Below are 22,168 nucleotides of genomic sequence, written 5' to 3'. Positions count from 1 at the left end.
CCACCAACTGAGCCACCCAGGCACCCCTTTTAATCCCTATTTTAAAATTGAGGAAATGGCATTTGAAGCAGCTTACCCAAGGTCACATAACGATACGTGATAAGGCTAGACTTCAAGCTCAGGCCATCTGTACTGGTCTGTACTCCTAACCATTAGGTCAAATGATGAGGTGCTGGCTATTAGCCAAACTAAAAGGAAAAGAACTAATGCAAAACGATCGCCTCCTATGTGCTAGGCAGTGTGCCAAATGATTTCTCACACGTTAGCGCATTTAATCCCTATGAAAACCCCGTAAAGTTGGCATCATCGTGTCTAGTTTGGTTTTTTTTTTTTTAATTTTTTTTAACGTTTATTTATTTTTGAGACAGAGAGAGAGCATGAACGGGGGAGGGTCAGAGAGAGGGACACACAGAATCTGAAAGAGGCTCCAGGCTCTGAGCTGTCAGCACAGAGCCGGACACGGGGCTTGAACCCACGGACTGCGAGATCATGACCTGAGCCGAAGTCGGCCGCTTAACCGACTGAGCCACCCAGACGCCCCTAGTTTGGTTTTTACAGATGAGAAAACATCTCTGATTTGCCCAAGGTCACTCAGCTTCTAACAGCAGGACTAAGAGTCAAACACGCGACTAGCTGACTCCAAATCCAATAAGCAGGGTGAATTTCACGGAAGAGACGACCCTCAAACACCTGGTAATTCCTCCAGTCTTAAATGTTCCATTCCATAATCCAAGCGCCTCCTAGGTTTAGCTGTTGGAGGGGAAGAGTATCTCCAGCCATAGTCTACTTGGTTTACTCCTTAGTTACACCCCATGGGCTTTCTTACTCTCATGTAGTGCCGAATTTTGTTTGGGTTTTGTTGTTGCTGTTTTGTTTTTTCCGCAAGCGGTGGTTGTTGTCTCCCCAGCTAGGTTGTCAGCACCTGGAGGACAGGGTCACCGTTTAAACATCACCTCGTGTGACTCCTCCCCACACTGCACCCAGCACAAGGCCAAGGGCAGCGATGACTCTTGGGAAATATCTTCTAAACAAAGAGATAACTCTTAGAATTATGTAGCTCAGACCTAACTCAAGTATTTGCAGTCTCCTCGATGGCAACCGGGTTGGGCACAGTAGCAATTAGCTGTGTTCTGAGAGTTTACCACCAAAAGAACGCAGACGTGAGGTGGAACAAGATGGAGAAGATCTTAGATTTAGGGCTCTCAAGATTAGATATGGAGGCCACTGGAACATGGGCCAATCAACTTCCCACCCTCAAACCTACACTCAGGGGGCACCTGGGTGGCTCAGTCGGTGGAGCATCCGACTTCGGCTCAGGTCATGATCTCACGGTTCATGAGTTCGGGCCTGGCATCCGACTCTGTGGTGTCAGCTCAGAGCCCACTTCAGATCCTCTGCCCCCCCTCCCTCTGCCCCTCCCCCGCTCACCGTCTCTCTCAAAAATAAACATTTAAAAAAAAAATCTATACCTGGTATTTATTTTTTTTTTAATTTTTTTTTTTCAATGTTTATTTATTTTTGGGACAGAGAGAGACAGAGCATGAACGGGGGAGGGGCAGAGAGAGAGGGAGACACAGAATCGGAAGCAGGCTCCAGGCTCTGAGCCATCAGCCCAGAGCCTGACGCGGGGCTCGAACTCCCGGACCGCGAGATCGTGACCTGGCTGGTCGGACGCTTAACCGACTGCGCCACCCAGGCGCCCCTATACCTGGTATTTATTGAGCACCAACTGGTAGTACTAAAAAGTAAGGGAGGGGGTACATGGTTAGTTCAGCTTATGTTCTCATGGTTTGTGAGTTCGAGCCCCGCACTGGGCCCTGTGCTGACAGCTCAGATCCTGGAGCCCACTTTGGATTCTGTGTCTCCCTCTCTCTCTCTCTGCCCCTTCCCTGCTTGCTCCCACTCTGTCTCTGTCTCTCTCTTTCTCTCAAAAATAAACATTTAAAAAAAGATTAAAAAGTAAGGGAGGAGACAAGAGCTCCTATCACCAAGCTTATAAGCTATCTAATATACCTTGATCTTGACCTACAGCCTTGGTGCTGGGTTTCCTCCTCATCTTTGGGGGGGTGCAAAGTAGCTGAAGAGCAGAAGCACCCTAGGCTGTAAACAGAGAAGATGCTACGTTTAGGGGAAGGGTCTGAGTTCTACGGGGAAATAGATATATATATATATATTTTTTTTTTTTCTTAAAAAAAGCCGGGGAAGGGAGATGCTGACAAAAGGCTTTATTTCTGTTTTTTAGCTGAGCCTCCTATCTGTGCCTGCTTTCAGTCATCCACCCACAAGCCTCTGGGTACACACACTCCTCCTTTTCAGGGGTGGGGTTCCTCTTGAAATTGTCCTCCTGATGAGATCTGTAAAGGGTCAGTTGAGTTCTATGTGAGGGCAGACGTGAAGCCTCCTCTGCTTCCCTTTTTACTAAGAGCCCGGGTCGCTACTGTCCTCACCACTCAAAGGTCCCTTTGTTGACAGCACTGATGGCCAAAGACCACAGGCTTACAGAGCTTCCCCATGACTCAGCTGCAAAAGAGGAAAAGCGAGGGGGCATCTCGCAAACCACCAGGTCACCCGAAGTGGCAGAGCACAGACCCCGCTTTCTCCCAGTGTCTCACATGTGAAGTAGACAACGTGCAAAGCTCTATTCAAATGCTCGGTCATGTCGCACCAACTCTGTCCCAGACGTCCCCACACAGCGGCCGACGGACACATCCTACTGTCCTGTGTGCAGATGGTAAAACAGCCCAAAGCACATGCGATGTCACACGCTGTCACCCCTAAAAGTAGTTCCCGTGACAATAAAGGTTTCTAACCCTTCCGGATTTTCTCCTCAGTCAGATTGGACTTTCTTAGTGACAGCCCTCCCCTTCTGATTTTCAGGGGTGAAACTCAGACCCAGGTGATTACTCACAGGCAGGCCCTAGAAAAGTTATTGTTTTGTGAGTTGCCATGGAAAGATCCAGCTCCTTTCCTCAGGGTGTGCCTCCAGAAACAGACAGGCTGGGTCCATGCAGTCAACTTCCTAAGTGAACTAACCCTGCCTCGTGATGCCAAGGAGAAATCTAGAAAGAGAAAGAAATCTAAGCCTTGCAGCAGGAAAACTATTAGCCACCCATATGGAACACCACCCCAAGAGAGCAGCATCATCAGATCCGGCCCTGTAATTTAGGGAGTTACTCAGGGACCTACTTACACAAAAACATCTCCCAATATCCTGCTCTGAAGTCACCTCCCTCCCACTTGGCCTGACATTTCCACTATTACTCACTCCATCAGTTACTCCCTTAGAACTCCATCCCTCCTCCCTTAAATCTCTCCTTCATCCTCAGCACTCAGAATGGCACCTAGAGCAAAGTAGATGTTCAATAAACATGCGTTCAATAAAAACAATAAAGGTTGTGCTGCACTGTCTCAAAAACCCCATAGCTCCCAAGAGCTATGGGCTGTGTAGGTAAGAGTGCTGAGCCCCTATAAACGGAGCGTGTGGCCACTAACCCAAGACATGCCAAGAGGATGCGCGCCTTCATCCACTGGCTCTCATGGGTCACAACACCTGCTGTCAACTGGGGACCCGTGTGGATGCAATCCAGAACAAGCAGAATTCAAAAAGACAAAAACAGGATGGCTGGGAGCGTGTGCGGGTTACTCGCGAGGGACAGAGATCTGGCCCAGGGTGGGGACACTGTAGGAAAGGCCATGCATTTTTGTGGAGCAGCAGGAAAATACAGGGCTAGCCACTCCTGGGACAGACAACGGGGTACCCTCTACCCTCAGGGGACGGAGGAACTTTGGAGACAGAAAAGGCGACATCTTCGACATCTTTGCAAGAACTGCCCAAGCCCCAACAGTCTCTGTTAGCACTGATCGCTGCCACGAGCTAACTGTAAGGAGCCTGGGAGGAAATGTGGTAAGGCCAAGACCACCGGGCTCTCAGAAGAAAGCTTCTCACTCTGGGCCCTGTCTCCTGATGGCGTGAACCAAATGGGCTCTGTGCGGTGCCAGGGATGAGGGAGCCAAAGGCAAGCGGCGGACAAAGCACGAGCTAACAACCCCCTCCCCCCAGGTGGGAGACTGACATTCCTCAGGCATTCCTGGCTGCCCCAGAACAAAGGAAAGGGAAAAACAAGTGGTTAACCGGTAAAGATCAGAGTCTTGCCGGAAGCGAGTCTCCATCAGTTGGCAACTATCTTAATGATTTACAAGAAAAAAAGGCAACCTCCAGAAACCTCGATTTCTCAGAGTCCTGACATCACCCTCCTCTCCACAGGATAGAAAATCTCATATAATCAGTCACTCTTCACAACCTCGGTGCAACTCTTTCTGCCCACTGAGCCTGTCCCCGTGCTTGAGTAAAATCACCTTTTTCTGCCCCTAAGACAGCTCAAGAATTCTTTCTTGGCCATCAGCTCTGGACACCCCCCCCCCCCCTCGCCATCACTCCAAAATCACATCACCTCCCCTGCTATTCACCTGCACTGAAGAAAGGAGCCATGCTAGGTACACGCAGACTGAAAAGCTGCTTTGGGCCAACCCTCGACAAAAGCCCCTTCTTGGAATCAAAAGGAATCAGGATGCTCTGCATGACTCCTGGAGCCGCAGAATGTCTCAGCTCAAGAGGTTCAAGTTAGTAGAAATGCTCCAGAAAGGGGGAAGTTCTGGAGAAGCTCCTACAGCCAGAATGACCAGAGCTTATTCTGAAATGAAGAGCTGGCTCTAAAGGCAAGAATGCCAAGCTCTGGGTACAAATGGAGGCTGTGGTCTTCAAGCCACGTACAGTCCAACAACATGGCGCCTCACAAAAGAGAGAGCACCTGATTTGTGCCCAGGAAAGCCATTTTATTCCTCGACGGTCATGGGGCAAGTCCAGGGTCTTTTTTTCTTAGAGGCAGTTAAAAGCCAATGTGTGCACAATGTTTCAGTGTTCAAGGCACCTCCACATCCAGCACATAATCTAAGCAGCGAGGCAACCCAGCAAGGTCAACGGTAGGAAACCCAAAGTGCAGGTGAAGCCCTATGGTGGGCATGTTGTGTTCTCCGTTTCCTGGATTTAAGTAACGGGCCGAAGTCACAGAGCAGTGAGGTAAACATTGGGATGTCTGATGCCCCCATCCCCAGCCCTGCTCTCTTCCCATAGAACCTCGCTGAGCCTCTACAAGGCACCAAACAGCTACACGTCCCAGGAAGACGCGGTCTGAGACTCCAGATGACCCAGGGCCTGACGGGATCATCTGCAGTGAGTTTGTTTTATGACTGAGGCACGTGTTTGGGACATCATAAAACGGCTAACACGCTTACCTGTACCCCTTAGCAAAGTTCCTTCTGGACAGTGAATCAGAAGGCAGTCCACTGGAAAGAGAGAATATCAATGTCTCCTTAAGTCCCTCTAAACAGACCAGCCGATGATCTGGGCTCTGGGAATACAACTTCATCTCCCCCCACAACAGCCTGCGAAACCAAACACTAGCAAGGAGGACGGTCTTACTCCACGAATAGAGCGAAAGTTACCGACGTGCCTGCCTGAAGGCCACCCAGCAGACCAGAGGCTGAGATTGTCTCTTGGTGACAGGGCCAGTGACACTCCTGCGACACTCAGGAAGCAGGGAAGCAGGGTGGTGAACGGTTGGAGGACAGGATGTCGCTCCAGAAGCCAGAGAGCCCTGATCTTCACCCGTCACGCCCCCCCTCAGCCAGCCTCACACCCCCCTCAGCCAGCCCGGAAGAGAGAGGCTTTAACCACCCGCTGTTCTTTCTGAGGACCTGCTTCAAAGGTTCAGGAACTGAGGATACAAGTGGAGGGGATTTTCTCAGGGGGCCTAGTCACACATAAAAGGTGGAAAAGATTAGTAAGAGGGTTAAGTCAAGCTGCATTCTTCACTCACCCCCACCCCCACCCTCCTGAGGCCACGGCTGGCGTGTTAATAGACAATAAGCCCAGAAAGCCCTCTGGAATCTTCCTTCAACAAGGTGAAGATAACGCCCCACAGCTAAAGTGTAAAATCAGAGCCCCAGACTTCCATCTTCCCATCTAGATATCTTCAGTTGCTGCTGTGCACCCAGGCATGGCCTCTTCGGGCCCGTGTGCTCTGAGCTAGGTCTTGTGGGGGCTGACCTCTATGCAGGAGGGGTGTGACGCTGGCCCCAACCAGCTCACCGGCTGAGAGAGTGGACCCAGGGGGGGCTGCTGAAGTTCCCCACGTATGACGCCGGGGAGGCGGGCCTGCGGGCAAAAACTTCAGGGACAGCAGCAGAGATGAGGAAAGTGGCTGTCATCTAAAGATGCCTCAGACAGTGCTGCAGACGCCAAGTGTGATAGGGAGAGAGAGGATAGGTGTGGGCTCAGTCACATGTATGGAGGGCTTGTTTGATTCCAAGGGCTTTCACATACACCCTCCCTCACATAACTCTGGTAGCAACCCTGTGAGGCAGGTTTTCTTGCCATAGATAACCACGCTGATGCCCACAGAGAGCAGGTGCCCTGCTGGAGACCCCAAACACAGCGTCCAGCAGGGCTCTGGGGTCCGGGTTCCATGGCTTCCACACCACGAGCTCTCACACTTGAGTGGGCAGCAGAATCCCCGACAGAGAATCAAGAACACAGATTCCTGAGCCCCGCCCAGAGAGGCTAATTCCTTGGGTCTGCCCTGGTGCCCAGGAATCTGCATTTTCAGCAAACACCCTGGGTGGTTCTGGTGCTAAGGTTCACGGCCCACACACTTCATGGTGGATCTCCGCTGCCCTCAAGGAAAGAAGTCAAGAGACCGTGCTCAGCTACTGTCTTCCTTAGGTGTCCTAGGCAGGACTGGCAAGAGAGAGAGATATCTGTATTCCTGCCAAGCTCCTTTGTAGAGGAGAAATATTCCTCTGAATGAACTCATCGAGTGGTTCCACCAACATGTCCAGCACTGAACTGGAAGCCCAGGGCAAAGGTCTGAGGAGGCACAGATTGCTTAAGGGGCAGTCACCACCCCAAACAAACAGCCCATTGGAATAGGCCCTGACTTAACACGATGGCTCACGGCTGCTCATTTCCACATTTCTGAGTAGATGGACACAACAAATAGCCTCATGGACGGACAGCTGCCTCCAGAGCCATCAAAGCAGCCCAAGCCATGCCAACAGTCATTTTAGGCAGAAAGCAGGAATTTCCAGGGGACGGGAGAAGGGGGGGGGAACCCCCAACTGTGCTTCACCTTCATGCCCCTCCCTCTGGAGCCAGCAGAGCCGTCTAATCAAAATCGGTCTCCAGGAAATGAAAGGAACTTGTGTTTACCTCCTCCGTAGAGAAGGAGCAGACAAGAGCCAAAGCAAACACTGCTCCATTATGAGGTTCTGAGACACACTGTCTAATTCCAAGAAGATGGTAAGCAAACAAAGCCCAGGCCTGCCTCCCGTCTCCCCTGCCGCACACACAGATGGCACTATTATCTGCCCGCGGGCCCGAGCAAGGCCTCATCTTGAACCGTGTGGGGCTGAGAAGCTGAGCTCATGTTTTCGCACAGCACAAAAAAAGGAAAGATGCCTGGAATGAGGTCAGAGAGCAGAAGAATCGAGATGGACCACCGGAGCCCTGCAGGAAGCCCTCCCACCTCTGAATGACTCAGTTAAAGAAAAAGGCTTTTAGTCCCACAGAATTGAGAGAAGGGAGTGCTTCACTGGGTTAAGGTCAGGGACTGAGCTGCAGAGAAGTCAGGAGACAGGGAACAAAGAGAGAAGAGGAAACACCAGCTTTCACATTAACCATACGGTTCTTTATCCTCCCTGAGGGGGTTCCAACCCTTATCCTGAAATCCACATGGGGCTGTTTGATGTTGGGGGTTGGGGGGAGCTGAAGTCAAGGAGAGGACATCCTGTTAACAGCACGGCTGGAAAAAGATCAAGAACCAGGCAGTAGAAAACAGCTGCGTCTACCTGAGAAGCCTGAACATCCGACTTCTTTCAGTAGAACCTTAAGTTTGTGAGACTGAGGACTGATTGTGCGGGTAGGGGTTGGCCCCTATCCCGGTCACCCCAGAGACTCCAAAGTGTTCATCACAGACAACAGGTGTCATCACCACATGCTGGGAAAATAACACCACCTCCCAACACCTATATACAGTTTTAGTTTGAGCAGCTCTCAAGTGGGACAAGTCTCCATCACAATACTGCCTGGAAACTTCCTGGAACGGCCCACCCTCCCTAGTCACCCAACTCCTGGTCAGTCCACTCATTAAGAATCAGCATCTAGGGGCGCCCGGGGGGCTTAGTCAGTTAAGCATCCAGCTCTGGATTTTGGCTCGGGTCATGATCTCACCATTCATGAGTTTGAGCCCTATGTTAGGCTCCATGCTGACAGCGTGGAGCCTGCTTGGGATTCTCTCTCTCTCTCTCTCGCTCTCGCTCTCGCTCTCGCTCTCGCTCTCGCTCTCTCGCTCTCTGCCCATCCCACCCCACAAAATAAATAAATAAGTAAACCACAAGAAAAAAAAAAAGAATCAGCTCTTAAATGGCCTTTACTGATGTCAATACTGATAATATCTCTTCTTCATTTAGCACTTCTTATCTGAAAAATTCTGCTAGCTAAGAGCCCTCCATTTGCCTCCTTTAATCCCTTCCTTGACCTTCTGCAGTAGCCAATATTATCTCCAGCTTATAACAGAAGTCAAAACGTAGAAAACTTAAGGGATTTGTCCAAGGGTATACAGCAGAGCTAAAGATGGTGATCTCAACCACACTGGGTCTGGCACAGTTCAAGGGACATAGTAAGGACGTCATGGCTCTTTCCATTGAAGGAGTAAGATTGAATCACATCAGAAAGACAAATCCAGGTAGGACAGTCCCTTCCTCCAATGACCTGAGCTCTCAACTGCGTAGTCACCTTAATCCCTGTGTATTAATTTGTCCATCCATTTGTAGGCACCTGTTAGGCCTGGAGCACTGCTCTGAGACACAGGAGAGGTGTGTTAGCCACGTTTCCAGTCCTCTGACAAGTTTCCCATCTAGCCAAAAGAGGAGGAGGAGAAAGAAGGGAAAAGGACAGGAGACGAGATAAGGAAGAGGAGGAAACACAAACCTCCAGAAGACAAAGGCCAGTATCCCAGTGATCTTAGCAAGCACACACAAGGCCCAGAATGTACTCCTCCAAGCACAGAGACTGATGAGTTGATGGTAGGAGGTGAGCAGGTACCCAGCCAGAAGGAAACACCTCACAAGCAGTGGATTTTTTTTTTTCTGGTAAAACGCACATAGCATAAAATTTACCATTTTAGCCACTTCCCTCCCTCCCTCCCTCCTTCCTTTCTTCTCTCCTTTCTTTCTTTCTTTCTTTCTTTCTTTCTTTCTTTCTTTCTTTCTTTCTTTCAGTAGTCTTCATGCCTGGCATGGAACCCAACCCGGGTCTTGAACTCATGACCCTGAGATCAAGACCTGAGCCGAGATCAAGAGTTGGGTGCTTGACTGCGCCACCCAGAGGCCCCATTTTAACCACTGTTATTATTTTTATTTTGAGAAAGAGAGCACGAGCAGGGGAGGGGCAGAGAGAGGTGAGAGAGAATCCCAAGCAGGCCCTGTACTGTCAGCGCAGAGCCTAACATGGGGCTCAAACTCACGAACCGTGAGATCATGACCTGAGCCAAAATCAGGGGTCAGACGTTTAACCGAGGGAGCCACCAAGGCACCCCCCCCCCCATTTTAACCACTTTTTTTAACTGTATGGTTCAGTGACATTAAGTACATTCATACGGCTGTACAACCATCACCTCCAGGACATTTTTCATCTTCCCAAACTGAAACTCTGTGCCCATCAAACACTAACTCTCCATTCCCTGCTCCCCTAGCCCCTGGCAACCACCATCCTGCTTTCTATGAAATTGAGCACTCCCTGTACTTGTGGTAGAATCAAAATAGATTTAATCTTTGTCCCTGGCTCCTGCCACAAAGCTCTAAAAGCCCTTGGAATTTCCTGAGTGAAAAGAGTATCTTTTGTTCCTTGTAAGGAACTCCTTTCCATCACACCTGAATTTCTGCTATCGAGGTGCCTTAGAGTAAGGCCTTTGGATGGCTTTAGGATGAGATAATCTCCAGAAAAATGTGGGATTAGAGTTTGGGAACTTTCAGCCCCATCCTCCCCCCACCCAACCTCTGAAGTGGGGAAGGGAGCTGGAATTTGAGCTCTATAAAAACACATGAATGAGGAAATTCTGCGAGCTTCCTGGTCAGTGAACTCGTCACACCAGTACTGGGAGGGTGGCATGCCTAGAGAGGCCCCCACATCTTTTCCATCCGGCTGTTCCTGAGTTGGGTCCTTTATAATAAACAAATAAAGTAAGTTACTTACTTTACCAGTAAGTAAAGTGTTTACCTGAGTTCTGTGAGCCATTCTAGCAAATTATAGAACTTGAGTAGGGGTCATGGGAACCCTCAGTTTCTAACGGGTCAGTCAAAAATATGGCTGCCACCACCAGGACTTTCCAATGGCATCTCCAGTGGAGGCAGTCTTGTGGAACTGAGGCCTTTGCTGGTGGAGTTGGTCAGCATTAACTCCAAGTAGTTGGTGTCAGAATTAAACTGAATTGTAGGACACCCAGCTGGTGCTAGAAAATTGGAGAACTGGCTGGCATCAGAAAAAAAGAGGCACATCAATACCTCACATAAGCGGAATCGTATAGTATCTCTCCTTTGGTGGACTACCTTATTTCACTTCACATTTTCCAGGTTCATCCATGTGTGACATGTGTCAGAATTTCCTCTCCTTTCAAGGCTGAAAAATATTTCATTTTATGTGTACATCACGTAACACATGTGTAGATGGACACTCAGGTTGCTTTCACTTTTTGGCTATTGTGACTGATGTTGCTATAAACAGGGACATACAGATAACTGTTTAACTTCTGCTTTCCATTCTTGTGGGTAAACACCCAAAAGTAGAATTGCTAGATCACATGGTAATTCTATTTTTAATTTTTTAAGGAACTGCCATTGTGTCTTCCATATGACTACACCATTTTACACCCCATCAGCAATGCACGAGGGCTCCAATTTCTCCACACCCTGGCCTACACTTGTTTCCTTCTTTTTTCTTTTTTCGTAGCCATCCTACTGAGTGTGAGATGATATCTCGTTGTGCTGTTAATTCGCCTTTCCCTGATGATGGGCATCTTTTTATATGCTTATTGACTATTTGTATGTCTTTTTTTTTTTGGCGAAATATTTATTCAAGTCCTTTGCTCATTTTTAAGTGAGATTGTTTCTTTTATTGTTCAACTGTAGGAGTTCTTTATATATTCTGGGTATCAACCCCTTATCAGATACGTGATTTGAAAATATTTTCTCCCTTTGCATGCGTTACTTTTTCACTCTATTGATACTGTCCTCCGGTGCAAAGAAGTGTTTTATTTCGATGTCGTCCACTGAATCTATTTTTTTTCTTTTGTTGCCCATGCTTTTAGTATGACAACCAAGAAATCATTGCCATCATCACCAAATCCAACATCAGTAAGCTTTTTCCCAACGCTTTCTTCTAACGGTCTTACAGTTTTCCCAGCACCATTTGTTGAAAAGGCTAGTGATAATGATGTGTCAGTGTAAGTTCATCAATTGTAACAAATGTGCCACGGTGGCTTATAGTTTTCTCAACACTGTTTATTGAAAAGACTGGTGATTATGATGTGTCAATGTAGGCTCAACAATTCTAACAAATATACGCTCTGGTGGGGGATGTTGAGAATGGGGGAGGCTATGCATGGTGGAGGTGGAGGGTAGGGAGTACATGGGAAATCTCCGTACCTTCTACTTAATTTTGCTGAAAACCTAAAAGTGCTCTAAAAAAATAGTATTTGGGGGGAGCGCCTGGGTGCCCAGCTCAGTTGATTAAGCTTTGGACTTCGGCTCAGGTCATGATCTCAATGGTTTGAGGGTTTGAGCCCCGTGTCGGGCTCTGTGCTGACAGCTTGGAGCCTGGAGCCTGCTTCAGATTCTCTGTCTCCCTCTTTCTCTGCCCCTCCCCTGCCCACACTCTGTCTCTCTGTCTCTCTGTCTCTCTCTCTCAAATACAAATAAACATTTAAAAAAATAGTCTTTTTTTTTTTTTTTTAAGTAAATGGTTTCCATTGGCCTTAGCATCCTTGTTGAAATCATTTGACCACATATGTGAGGGTTTATTTCTGGGCTCTCTATTCCATCAGTCTATATGTATGTCTTCTGCCAATACCGTACTGTCATGATTAGTACAGCTTTGTTATCAGTTTTAAAATCAAGAAATGTGACCCCTCCAATTTTGTTGTCCTTTTCCAAGATTGTTTTAGCTATTCAGTGTCCCTTAAATTTCCACATGAATTTTAGAAGCCATTTTTCTATTTCTGCAAATAACATCATTGGGATTCTAATGTGGAACTCATGGACTCTGGAGATTTGTTTTTGGTAGTATTTCCATCTTAACAATATTAAGTCTTCCAGCGGTCTTGGGCGAATTTATTCCTAGGTGTTCTGTTTTTGATGCTCCTGTAAGTGGAATTGTCTTCTTAAGTTGCTTTTTGGATTGTTCATTGTTAGTGCACAAAAATACAATTAGGTTACAGTGTGGCAAATTCAGTTTGCAGAAAGGAACTAGTCCTTGGGAGCACAGCATGGGAAGGGGGGAGAGGGAGGGAAAATGTATGCAAAGAGGCCGTGAAATGTCCTACCAGTTTGAATGTGGCTTTATCTTGGTCGGGTGTTTGCCTGATTGCTATCTTTGACGAACCTCCAGAATTCCCATAGAGAAATTATTTTAGCTGGTTTCTAGTTTATTTAACCTTTCTGTGGGGGAGCTAGGGTCTGAAGCTTCCTGACCCACCATCTCGTTGATGTCACTCTTCGAGGCATAAGGCTTATTCCCCAAGCAGTGAGTGTATCTCCAAGGAGAGAATCAAGGAGCCACACTGGTCACAGCAGACAGACCAGACTGGGAGGGAACAAGAGACAAGCTGGACAGAAATGGGGAGGAGTAGGGGTCTTAGCGTGCTAACCCTAAGACTTAGACTTGATTCCACGGACTTGCCAGGCTCCTGCGACAATGCCACCAAGGCAACAAAGACAAGATACAAGTCAGACCAGGCCAACCTGAACCTTCTCCAGTGCCCTGAACCGAAGGTCAAGGAAACAAAAGGAATAGGGTGCATCAGCCAGGTTCCACCTCACATTCCACCAGAGCCTGCCCTCAACACCCACCCCCACCCCCCACCCCCCACCCCCGCCCCGGGTTGGAGTATATGTTCAAAACCTTAAATGCATCTGAATTACGAGCCCCACCCCCCAGCCCCAGTCTCTTCCCTCAATCTGAAGGATGGGCAGCTGAGCTCCCAGCTGCTCCCACCTGCACACCAGACTGCATACAGCAAGCACATAATCTGTCTGCCCTGACAAGAACGTGGCTGCGAGCAAGAGGCTGCCTTCCCATGGCCTGCTGTTCCTCTCTCCTGGCGATTTCAAAAATTGATCAGTAGCGTCACGTGGGAAGCCAGGTGAAAAGACAGGAGCCCGGGCCCCGCCCCCAGAGAGTCCAGTTAAGGAAGTCCTCATAGGGGCCCAGGCCTCTGGATTTTTATCCAGCCCCTTGGGTGAGGTGCGATCACCATTTTTGGCTTGGAGCACTGGTCTGGTTTCCTCCCCAGAGCTGCTAGACCCCAAGTTCATTTCTGCCAGCCCGTATGTTTGGTGCGGACTTTCCGACTGACAGGAAAACTAGAATCCACTTCCCTAGAAGTCTCCAACTGGAAGTTTGGTGGTTTTGTTGTTTTTTGTTTTTTAATGTTTATTTCTTTTTGAGACAGAGCGCGCACGCACTGGAGAGAGGGGCAGAGAGAGAGACACAGGCTCCAGGCTCTGAACTGTCAGCACAGAGCCCGACGTGGGGGCTCAAACTCACACACCATGAGATTGTGACCTGAGCCGAAGTCAGATGCTTAACCGACCGAGCCACCCAGGCGCCAAACTGTAAGTTTTCTCTGATCCACAGTTTCAAAAGATAGAATATAATTAAACACACACTTACGCATTAGTTATCAGCATTAAAAAAAAAAAAAAAAAGATTTCATAAGCCAGACACAGAAAGATAAATATTGTCTGATTCCACTTATATGAGGTCCCTAGCAGAGGCAAATGCATAGAGACAGAGAGCAGAAGAGAGGTCACTCTGGGCTGGAGGGAGGGGGACTGGAGGAGCTACTTGATGGGTGCAGAGTTGTTGAGGGAGATGAAGAGGTTTTGGGTATAGAGCCCGGTAACGCTTACATAACACCGTGAAAGCGTTTAAGGCCACCGAATTGTACCCTCGTGAAGAGTTAAAATGCTATACATGATGTCTCTTTTACCAGAATAAAAACAAATAAACCAACAAAACAGACTTCACCTAAAAATCTGGATATCTTGTTTCTCCTTCAACAACCACCACCCCCAAGTGAGATCGGGTAACGCTGGGTCCCGCTTTGTCTGTCAACAGTTGGCGGGAGGGAAGCAGCTGCTCTCTGTAGACGGGGAGGGGACTCTCACGTTTGCTGTGACCCCACCACACCCTAATTTCATCTCGACTCTATCACATTTCTAAGACCTGGCTGGCCCCCAGGAGCATTTGAGGGTTGGCACCGGCCCCATCCCATCAGTCATCACTGACGCACCCAAGTCAGTCACCACTTGTCTCTGTCTTCCCGGCCCTGGTCTATTCCTGTCTTCCGGTGCATGAGGGGAGGCCCAGAAGTGGTCAGCCGTGAGGGCAGGCTCTCCACGTGCTTTAAGTAACAAGAGCAAACACTAGCGGAAAACAAGAGTTTGCCTTCGCCTCCCCCAGCTTCACTCAGACCGTGAAACGCCTCTGACGTTAGAAAATCCAGAGTGGAGACACCTGGGTGGCTCAGTCGGCTAAGTGTCCAACTCTTGATTTCGGCTCAGGTCATGATCTCACGGTCCTTGAGTTCGAGCTCCGCATCAGGGCAGAGCCTGCTTGGGATTCTCTCTCTCCCCCACTGACCCTACCCTGCTGGTGCGCTCTCTCTCTCTCTCTCTCTCTCTCCAAATGAATGAACTTCTTTTAAAAAAATTAAAAAAAGAAAAAGAAAATCCCGAGTGATAAGCCTAGACTTTAACACACCCCAATGACCATGATTTTGCAACAGGAGTAGGTTGACCACCCACCTCATGACCCTGAGTCAGACGGACCAGAACCCGGTGTCAGACACCCGGCCTCTCCGAGTATTACCACACCTTTAGCCAGTCCCGCAAATACCACTTCCTCGAGGCTGGCCTCAGTTTCCTAGAGCCCATCTTTATCTGCTAGAATCTGATTTCCAGTATTGAAATATTGAAACATGATGTGGTTCAGGACAGGGTCCTCTGAATTCTGGCACCTGGAATGTTTTGGGCTGAAGGAGTTTGAGGAAATAGAAGCAGGAAGGTCACTCTGACCTCCTCCTCCTCTCCCTTCTTCCCTGGAAGAGGCCTTAAAAACCTCCTGTGAGAGTTACCACTCCCATATCAGGCAAAGGAGCACCCTTACCTCTGAAGACAAAGGGATGCCAAGGAGAACCCTGACAAGCAGGCCGTGCTCAGCTCCCCCAGTTCACCACACTAACTTCATACTCCTGACCTGGCATTTCCCTCCGCCATGGTGCACTTTTCACCAAACCTCGCATAAATGTACACAGCACTGTTTCTTCCTTTTCTCGGGGAGGCTCCCATGTCATGGAATACTTATCATATATTCGGATGGAGGCGCCTGGCTGGCTCAGTCAGTTGAGCATCTGACTCTTGCTTTCAGCTCAGGTCATGATCTCACGGTTCGTGAGTTCGAGCCCCTCGTCGGGCTCTGTGCTGACAGCTCAGAGCCTGGAGCCTGCTTCAGATTCGGTGTCTCCCTCTCTCTCTCTCTCTGCCCCTCCCCTGCTCACACTCTGTCTCTCTCTCTCTCTCTCAAAAAAAATAAACATTAAAAAAAAATTTTTTAAACAAACGTGGATGATGTTCTCCTGATAATCTGTCTTCATCGGTTTAATTTTGAGACCCTAAAAGGGTCAAGGAAAACTGCCCCCTCCCACCCCCTAAATAGCATCATTGTTCCAGATCTGCAAGTTCAACCTGTCTATGGAACACATGTCATCATTCCTGGGAAATGTGACTGGGCTGTAAGGGTGGAATACATGCCTATTTTCCAAGGGTATGAGAAAGGAATGTAAAACAACTTATTAGTGATTTTATCATATTGATTATATGTTGAAAGAATATTCTGGATATATCAGGTTAAAGAAATAGAGTACTAAAACTAGTTTCACCTGCTCTTTCCACTTTTTCTTTCTTTCTTTCTTTTTTTGACAGAGAGAGAGAGAGAGAAAGAGTGTGAGTGGGCTGGGGAGGGGCAGAAAGAGAGGGAGACAGAGGATCCGAAGCAGGCTCCGCACTGACAGCAGAGAGCCCGCGGGGCTGAAACCCACGACCTGTGAGATCATCATGACCTGAGCCAAAGTCTGGCACTCGACTGAATGAGCCACCCAGGTGCCTTTGCTCTTTCTACTTTTTAAAAAATGTACATTTCACCGATTTTTTAATGTAGCTAGTAGAAAATTTAGTTGTACACGTGGCTCGCACTATATTTCTATTGGCCAGGGCTACGTCCGACAGCCCAACCAGCCACGGCTGCCGCACAACTGATTCTGGAAGGCTAGCATACAGGAGTCCACCCTGACCCACAGGGGAAACATCCCAAGCCACCCCCACTGGATGCCGGAAACTACGGCCGGTCCTGAACCCTATACACACCACGTTTTTTTCTACACATTATCTACCTATGATAAAGTTTAATTTGTAAATGAGGCACAGGACGAGATTAGCAACAGCTAGTAATAAAATTGAGCCACTCTAACAATATGCTGTAATAAAAGTTATGTAAGTGACGCCTCTCTCTCTCTCAAAATACCTTCTTGTACTGTACTCGCCCTTCTTACGATGATGTGGGTTGATAAAACGCCTAGTGATGAGACAGAGTGAGGTGGATGATGTGGCACTGTGACACAGTATTAGGTGACGGGTGACCTTCTATAAGTCAGAAGGAGGCTCATCCGTTTCCAGGCGGACCACAGGTGACTGAAACCACGGAAAGTGAAACCACAGATAAGGGGAGACTACTGCACCCTAACTCAAAAAGCAAACATTCTCTCCTACTCCGCTTCTGGGTGACACTGTGCTCTCGGCTGTCCAAGGGCCCTTGAGGAAGGCCCTTCCCATCTTAGCGCTGTAGGCTCATCGGGGCTGGAGCTCACTTGGTCTCTTCCGGCCTCCACATCTCTCTCTCTTCCAATGCCACCAAGCTAGCACCAGACTCCAGGACAGGGCTCTCGCCCAACCCTTCCGCTATAACGTTGTCCACATGACTCAAAACCCCACGTGGATCATTTCCCTGGAAGCAATGGAACAAGTGTTGCTACATGCCAGGCTGTTACCCCTGTGCCAGTGGCCAGAGCCAAAGGGAAGAGGCTCGGTTGCAGTTCTAAGACTCCTTCCCTCTCTCACCCCAGCTGAGGCTTCCCTGGTTTCTTCTCCCCTAAAGACCAGAGGCCCACCTTCTTGTGCCTCCCGCTAGGCTCAAAGGGGCAGAATAGGGTGGGTGGGAAGGCGATGCTAATGCCAAGCACTCCAAAACCCAAAACAGGTTCGAGGCTCTGATCCTGGAGAAAACTGCTGGATACTTTATCACCACCAACAACCAGACACAAGGGGCAAGATTTGAACCTCACAATCCTGCCCGGCCCCCTTTAAAAAAATATACGCTTTAGGGGCGCCTGGGTGGCTCAGTCCGTTAAGTGTCCGACTTTGGCTCAGGCCATGATCTCTCGGTTGGTGAATTTGAGTCCTGCGTCAGGCTCTGTGCTGACAGCTCCGAGCCTGGAGCCTGCTTCAGATTCTGTGTCTCCCTCTCTCTCTGCCCCTCCCCGACTTGCGTGCACTCGCTCTCTCATTCTCTCTCTCTCTCTCTCTCTCTCTCTCTCAAAAATAAACATTAAAAAAATTTTTTTTAAATACATGCTTTTTCCACATGACAAGTTGGTAGTGGCCTACTGACACCGGCTTTTGGAGGTGGAGTTGCGTTCAAATCTCCCTTTTACCATTTAGGAGCTGTGGGACCTCGATAAGCTTGCTCCATCTTTCTGGGTCTCAATTTCCTCACCTGTAACAACGGGGACGATTCCACCTACCTCGCAGAATTGAAAAATTAAATAATAGATGAGAAAGCGCCTTTCCTTCCCCTTCAATTGTTCCTAAGCATTTAGGCAAAGAAGACATTAAAAACCCCATGGAGAATGAAAATAAGTCCTTCGTGCGTAGGTCTGTCCGGGTGTCTGTTTGTTTGTTCATTTGTTTATGGGAATCCTAGTGCCTGGCGCAATTTTAAAATCTGGTACAGGAACTTTGCAAAGACAGGGATTATCTTTACAGCCCTAGCACAGTGTCAGGCACAAGGCAGGTACCAGATGAATGCTTGTTGAATGAATGAATGAATGAATGAATGAACAAATGTGATGCAAACAGAGCTGGTGCATGTGTGCAGCATGTCAGAGGTGCTAGAAGTCAGAGTTACCAGGGCACGGGTGTTTGCTGATCAGTGTGAGGTTTGCAAGCCACAAAGAATTCTTCTGTGGAATAGCATTTAAAATCTGTTTAGACAGGAGCGCCTGGGTGGCTCAGCCAATTAAGCGTCCGACTTTGGCTCAGGTCATAATCTCACAGTTTGTGAGTTCGAGCCCCACATCGGGCTCTGTGCTGACAGCTCAGAGCCTGGAGCCTGCTTTGGATTCTGTGTCTCCCTCTCTCTCTGCTCCTCCCCGCCTCATGCTCTGTCTCCCTCTCTCCTTCAAAAATAAATAAAAACATTAAAAAAATTTTTAAATCTGTTTAGACAAATTTGTGGAGCCTTTTTTCCTACGCAGCAAAGCTCAAGTTACTCTAATAATATTTCTCCTCCATTCAGCCTGCTTTCCTCAAAAAGAAAGGTAAAAACACACGCCAAGAACCAGACACGGTCATCTCTACGTGAGGAAGCATAAACAATTCTGTTTTTCATAATTTTTTTTAGGGTGAAACCCAAAAGATCAAATGAAACACATGCCTCCGTGATACAAATATATGCTGTCAGAGTGGTTTTGAATGCAAAATTCTTCGCATTTCCTGACCTCGGTGGGGAGTGCGTGTGGGGAATGAATAAACAGTTTCATTAAATTATAAAGATATATCTAGTATTAAGTTCCCTCACAGGTGTGTAAGAAGGCACCTGAAAACCTGTTCGTTTATGCTTTATGGTTTACAAAAAAATTCTGGGTTCTCCGATCTCGCCAGGCGACCTGAGGTCTTCCTTCTCCCACTTAGCAATCCTGCCCTCCCCAAACAATGGGTTTGAGATTGCAGTGACCTTGCCTGAATCGTGTTCTGTTGCTAATAGGGAGATTTCACCCTTGGGAGGCTTCACAGGTCATGACCTTCATCCCCCAGCTTTACCCTCCTGTAAGGGAAAAATCCTATAAGAACTAGGGGTTACTGGTCACAGCCACGACTGCGCCCGCCTGCGAAGAAGTGAGACCCAGAGGCAAAGGTCCAGATAAAGCAGGATCCCAACTTCTACAAAGAAGGTGAGAGAAGGGATTGAGATATGAGCTCTCCACACCTTTCCCAAAAGGTTTTCTAGGCCTTAGAAATTCAGAGAAAGATTTCTACTCCACCCTGCTGGGTTTGGCTTTAACCCCCCAGGGCAGGAGTTTGGCCCAAAGCATCGTTCCCACTGTTCTGGCTTCAGCTGTGTATAAACGAAGGTAAGAACAGTGCCAAACAACCGTCAGGGCAGCATTCTGGGAGAGCCTGCGTGCTACAGGAGATACTGCACTCTAGGAAAGTGGGTTCGTCAGGCTGAAAACATCTGCCAGTTCTGGTGATACCAGAACAATCTGACACACCCATGGACTGCTCCCTGAGAAAGAACAGCTTTCCTGAAATCACAGGTCTAAGCTGGTGGACCGGCAGGGTCGGGGAGGCGTATGTTCCAGAAGCATGCTTTCGGCTGGGGGAGGAGACATTGTTGGTGAAAGCAAAGGTCCCCTTCTTTTCTGTTTCCCTGCACTTCTCTCACACAGCCATCCAGTCACAATCACTCACTCCCACCGGCGGTCACACCCAGCCACGAAGTCACCCAGAGTCACAAACACTGCTGAAGTCAGAAAATGACAGTGTCCCGCAGGCTTAGGTGCAGTCAGGTACACTCTGAACGCGCTGAGCCTCACACAATGATACGACGCCCGTTCCTCTGAACGCGGGCCAACAACTCAACCCACCTGATTGCCGAAGACAGCTATGGAACAGGCCGTTGACACCTCATTGGCCCCGAACCAGACTGAAGCGATGCGGGAGGGCATGCCCAGGATGAAGACCTGGGCCACAGAGCAGATGATCTGGCCCAGCACGGTGACCGGGAAGAGATGCGGCTTCAGGCTACCCAACTTCACCCAGGCCCCCAGGCAGTTGAGAGCGGACCCGGTGAGGGCGATGGTGCGCAGGCCGAATTTCTCCAGCAGCCAGGCCACGGGCAGCAGCAGAGGGATGTAGGTCAGCATGTAGCACATGGACAGCCAGTCGATGGCAAAGGCGCTGACCCCGTAGAAGTGCATGAAGATGTTATTGATGGAGCCGTACTGGATCCACTGGAAGGCGTTGCACATGGAGTAGCAGCTAAACAGCAGGACCACCACCCAACGGCGCTTGCTCACCTTGATCACACTAAGGTCCTCGGGGCACGAGCTACTGGGGCGGGCCAAGCCACCGGACTGGGCCAGCATACTGGGGTGGGCCGAACTGCTCGGGCGGGCCGACACGGCGGGGTGGATGGAGACACTGGGGTGGGCCGACACGCTCGGGTGCATCGACACGCTCGGGTGCGTGGACACGCTCTGGTGCCCCGAGGCGCTGTGGTCCACCCGGAGTGCGGGGTCCTGCGCGGGCGTGCCATTTTGCTCCTGTTGGTTGGGATCTTCATTCACCATGACCACAGCCCCTGCTGAAGCCCTAGACAGGTGCTGAGGACTCCAGCACTCTTAAGGGACAGTGGCCTCGGCTGCCGCCTTCGAGCTGTCGGGGCACTTGCCCTGGCCCACCCCGGAATAAACGGAGACCAGAGCCTTCCTACAAGCTGCCAGCAGAGCTCTCCCTGCACTCACCCCCAGGCTTCTGCTCCCACTTTTCCTGGGTGTCTTCAGCCCCGACCGCTGTCCCAGGCTGGCCGCGGACACCTCAGTCCGGTCCTGGCTACGGGTGCCTGGAGTCCTCCCGAGGGGTTCAGGCCAAGGTTAGCCCCTCAAATCTCGGGGGAAAAGTTCGCGCCTTGCACGGAGCCTCTAGGTGGAACTCGGTTCCGCTCCCGGGCCGGCTTGGGGCCCCGCCCCCTCGGGCGCACGTGACCGCCCCACCCCCGTCCAGCCCGGCTTCCCCCCACCCTCCTGCCCCCCCACTCCCTCCAGCCTTCTCCAGCCGGGCTGGTCCGGCTGCGCAGTTGTTTCGACACAGCTTGCGGGGTGCATTCCTCCCCCACGCCCCGGGTGCCATGGAAACCGCCGGGTTAACCCCCCCCCCCCCCCGCACTGCCCCTCAAATGCATTTGCGCCTCCCAGGGGAGCCCGCAGGAACACAAACACCGACTCTGCGGAGGTGACCCCACAGACAGAGTCTCCTCCGCGCCTGTCCCCATTCCCTGCGCGCGGGCACCGATGCCCGGCGCCTCCAAAGTGTTCTGGGGAATCGAAGAGGGATTCCGGACTTTTTCCCACTTGGCTGAGCTCCCAGATCCTTGCTGAACTTTCCGGTGTAAAGAGATTTGTAGATTTCCCGGTCTGGTTGCGCTCCTGGGGTAAACGGGAATTGCAGGAAACTCGTTTTGCTGGCTGCTTTTCCCTGAAGGACCTGGTCCTTTATTGCAGAACTCAGATTTGAACCTGTGAGGTAGGGCTCTTCTTTCCTGGGGGGGGGGGGGGGGGTCCCTGGGCAGCCCACTAGGCGAGCACCCGAGGGTGGAGGGTAGACGGGAGTTTGGAGATTCTTTAGAGCTGCGGTGTTGTGGGGCATAGCGCTGGCTCTGGACGTGGTCTTTAGGTAGCCCTGGGCTGCCACCTGTTGATCCCAGCCCGTGATAGAGGGTAAT

At 49.7% G+C, this 22,168-nt stretch overlaps 1 protein-coding gene across 2 annotated transcripts in view; it reads right to left on the bottom strand.

Moving 5' to 3' along the window:
• The window catches only part of FLVCR2 (FLVCR heme transporter 2), a 54,932-nt gene extending 33,500 nt beyond the window's left edge, over positions 1–21,432 (bottom strand). The window contains exon 1 of one of the 2 annotated variants that reach the window (XR_007153250.1): positions 20,313–21,432. Coding sequence is in view for 1 of the 2 variants with exons in the window: in XM_047863921.1 (XP_047719877.1) it covers positions 20,313–21,017 (705 nt within the window). In the remaining variant the exon portion in view is untranslated. The remainder of the gene's footprint in view (positions 1–20,312) is intronic. The other variant, XM_047863921.1, reaches the window with a different exon arrangement.
• Between the last annotated feature and the right edge of the window lie 736 nt (positions 21,433–22,168).

This window comes from Prionailurus viverrinus, chromosome B3 (assembly GCF_022837055.1).
Source record: "Prionailurus viverrinus isolate Anna chromosome B3, UM_Priviv_1.0, whole genome shotgun sequence".
Lineage (NCBI taxonomy): Eukaryota > Metazoa > Chordata > Mammalia > Carnivora > Felidae > Prionailurus > Prionailurus viverrinus.
Note: the sequence above shows the minus strand (reverse complement) of the source record. Positions and strands in the feature narration are given on the sequence as shown.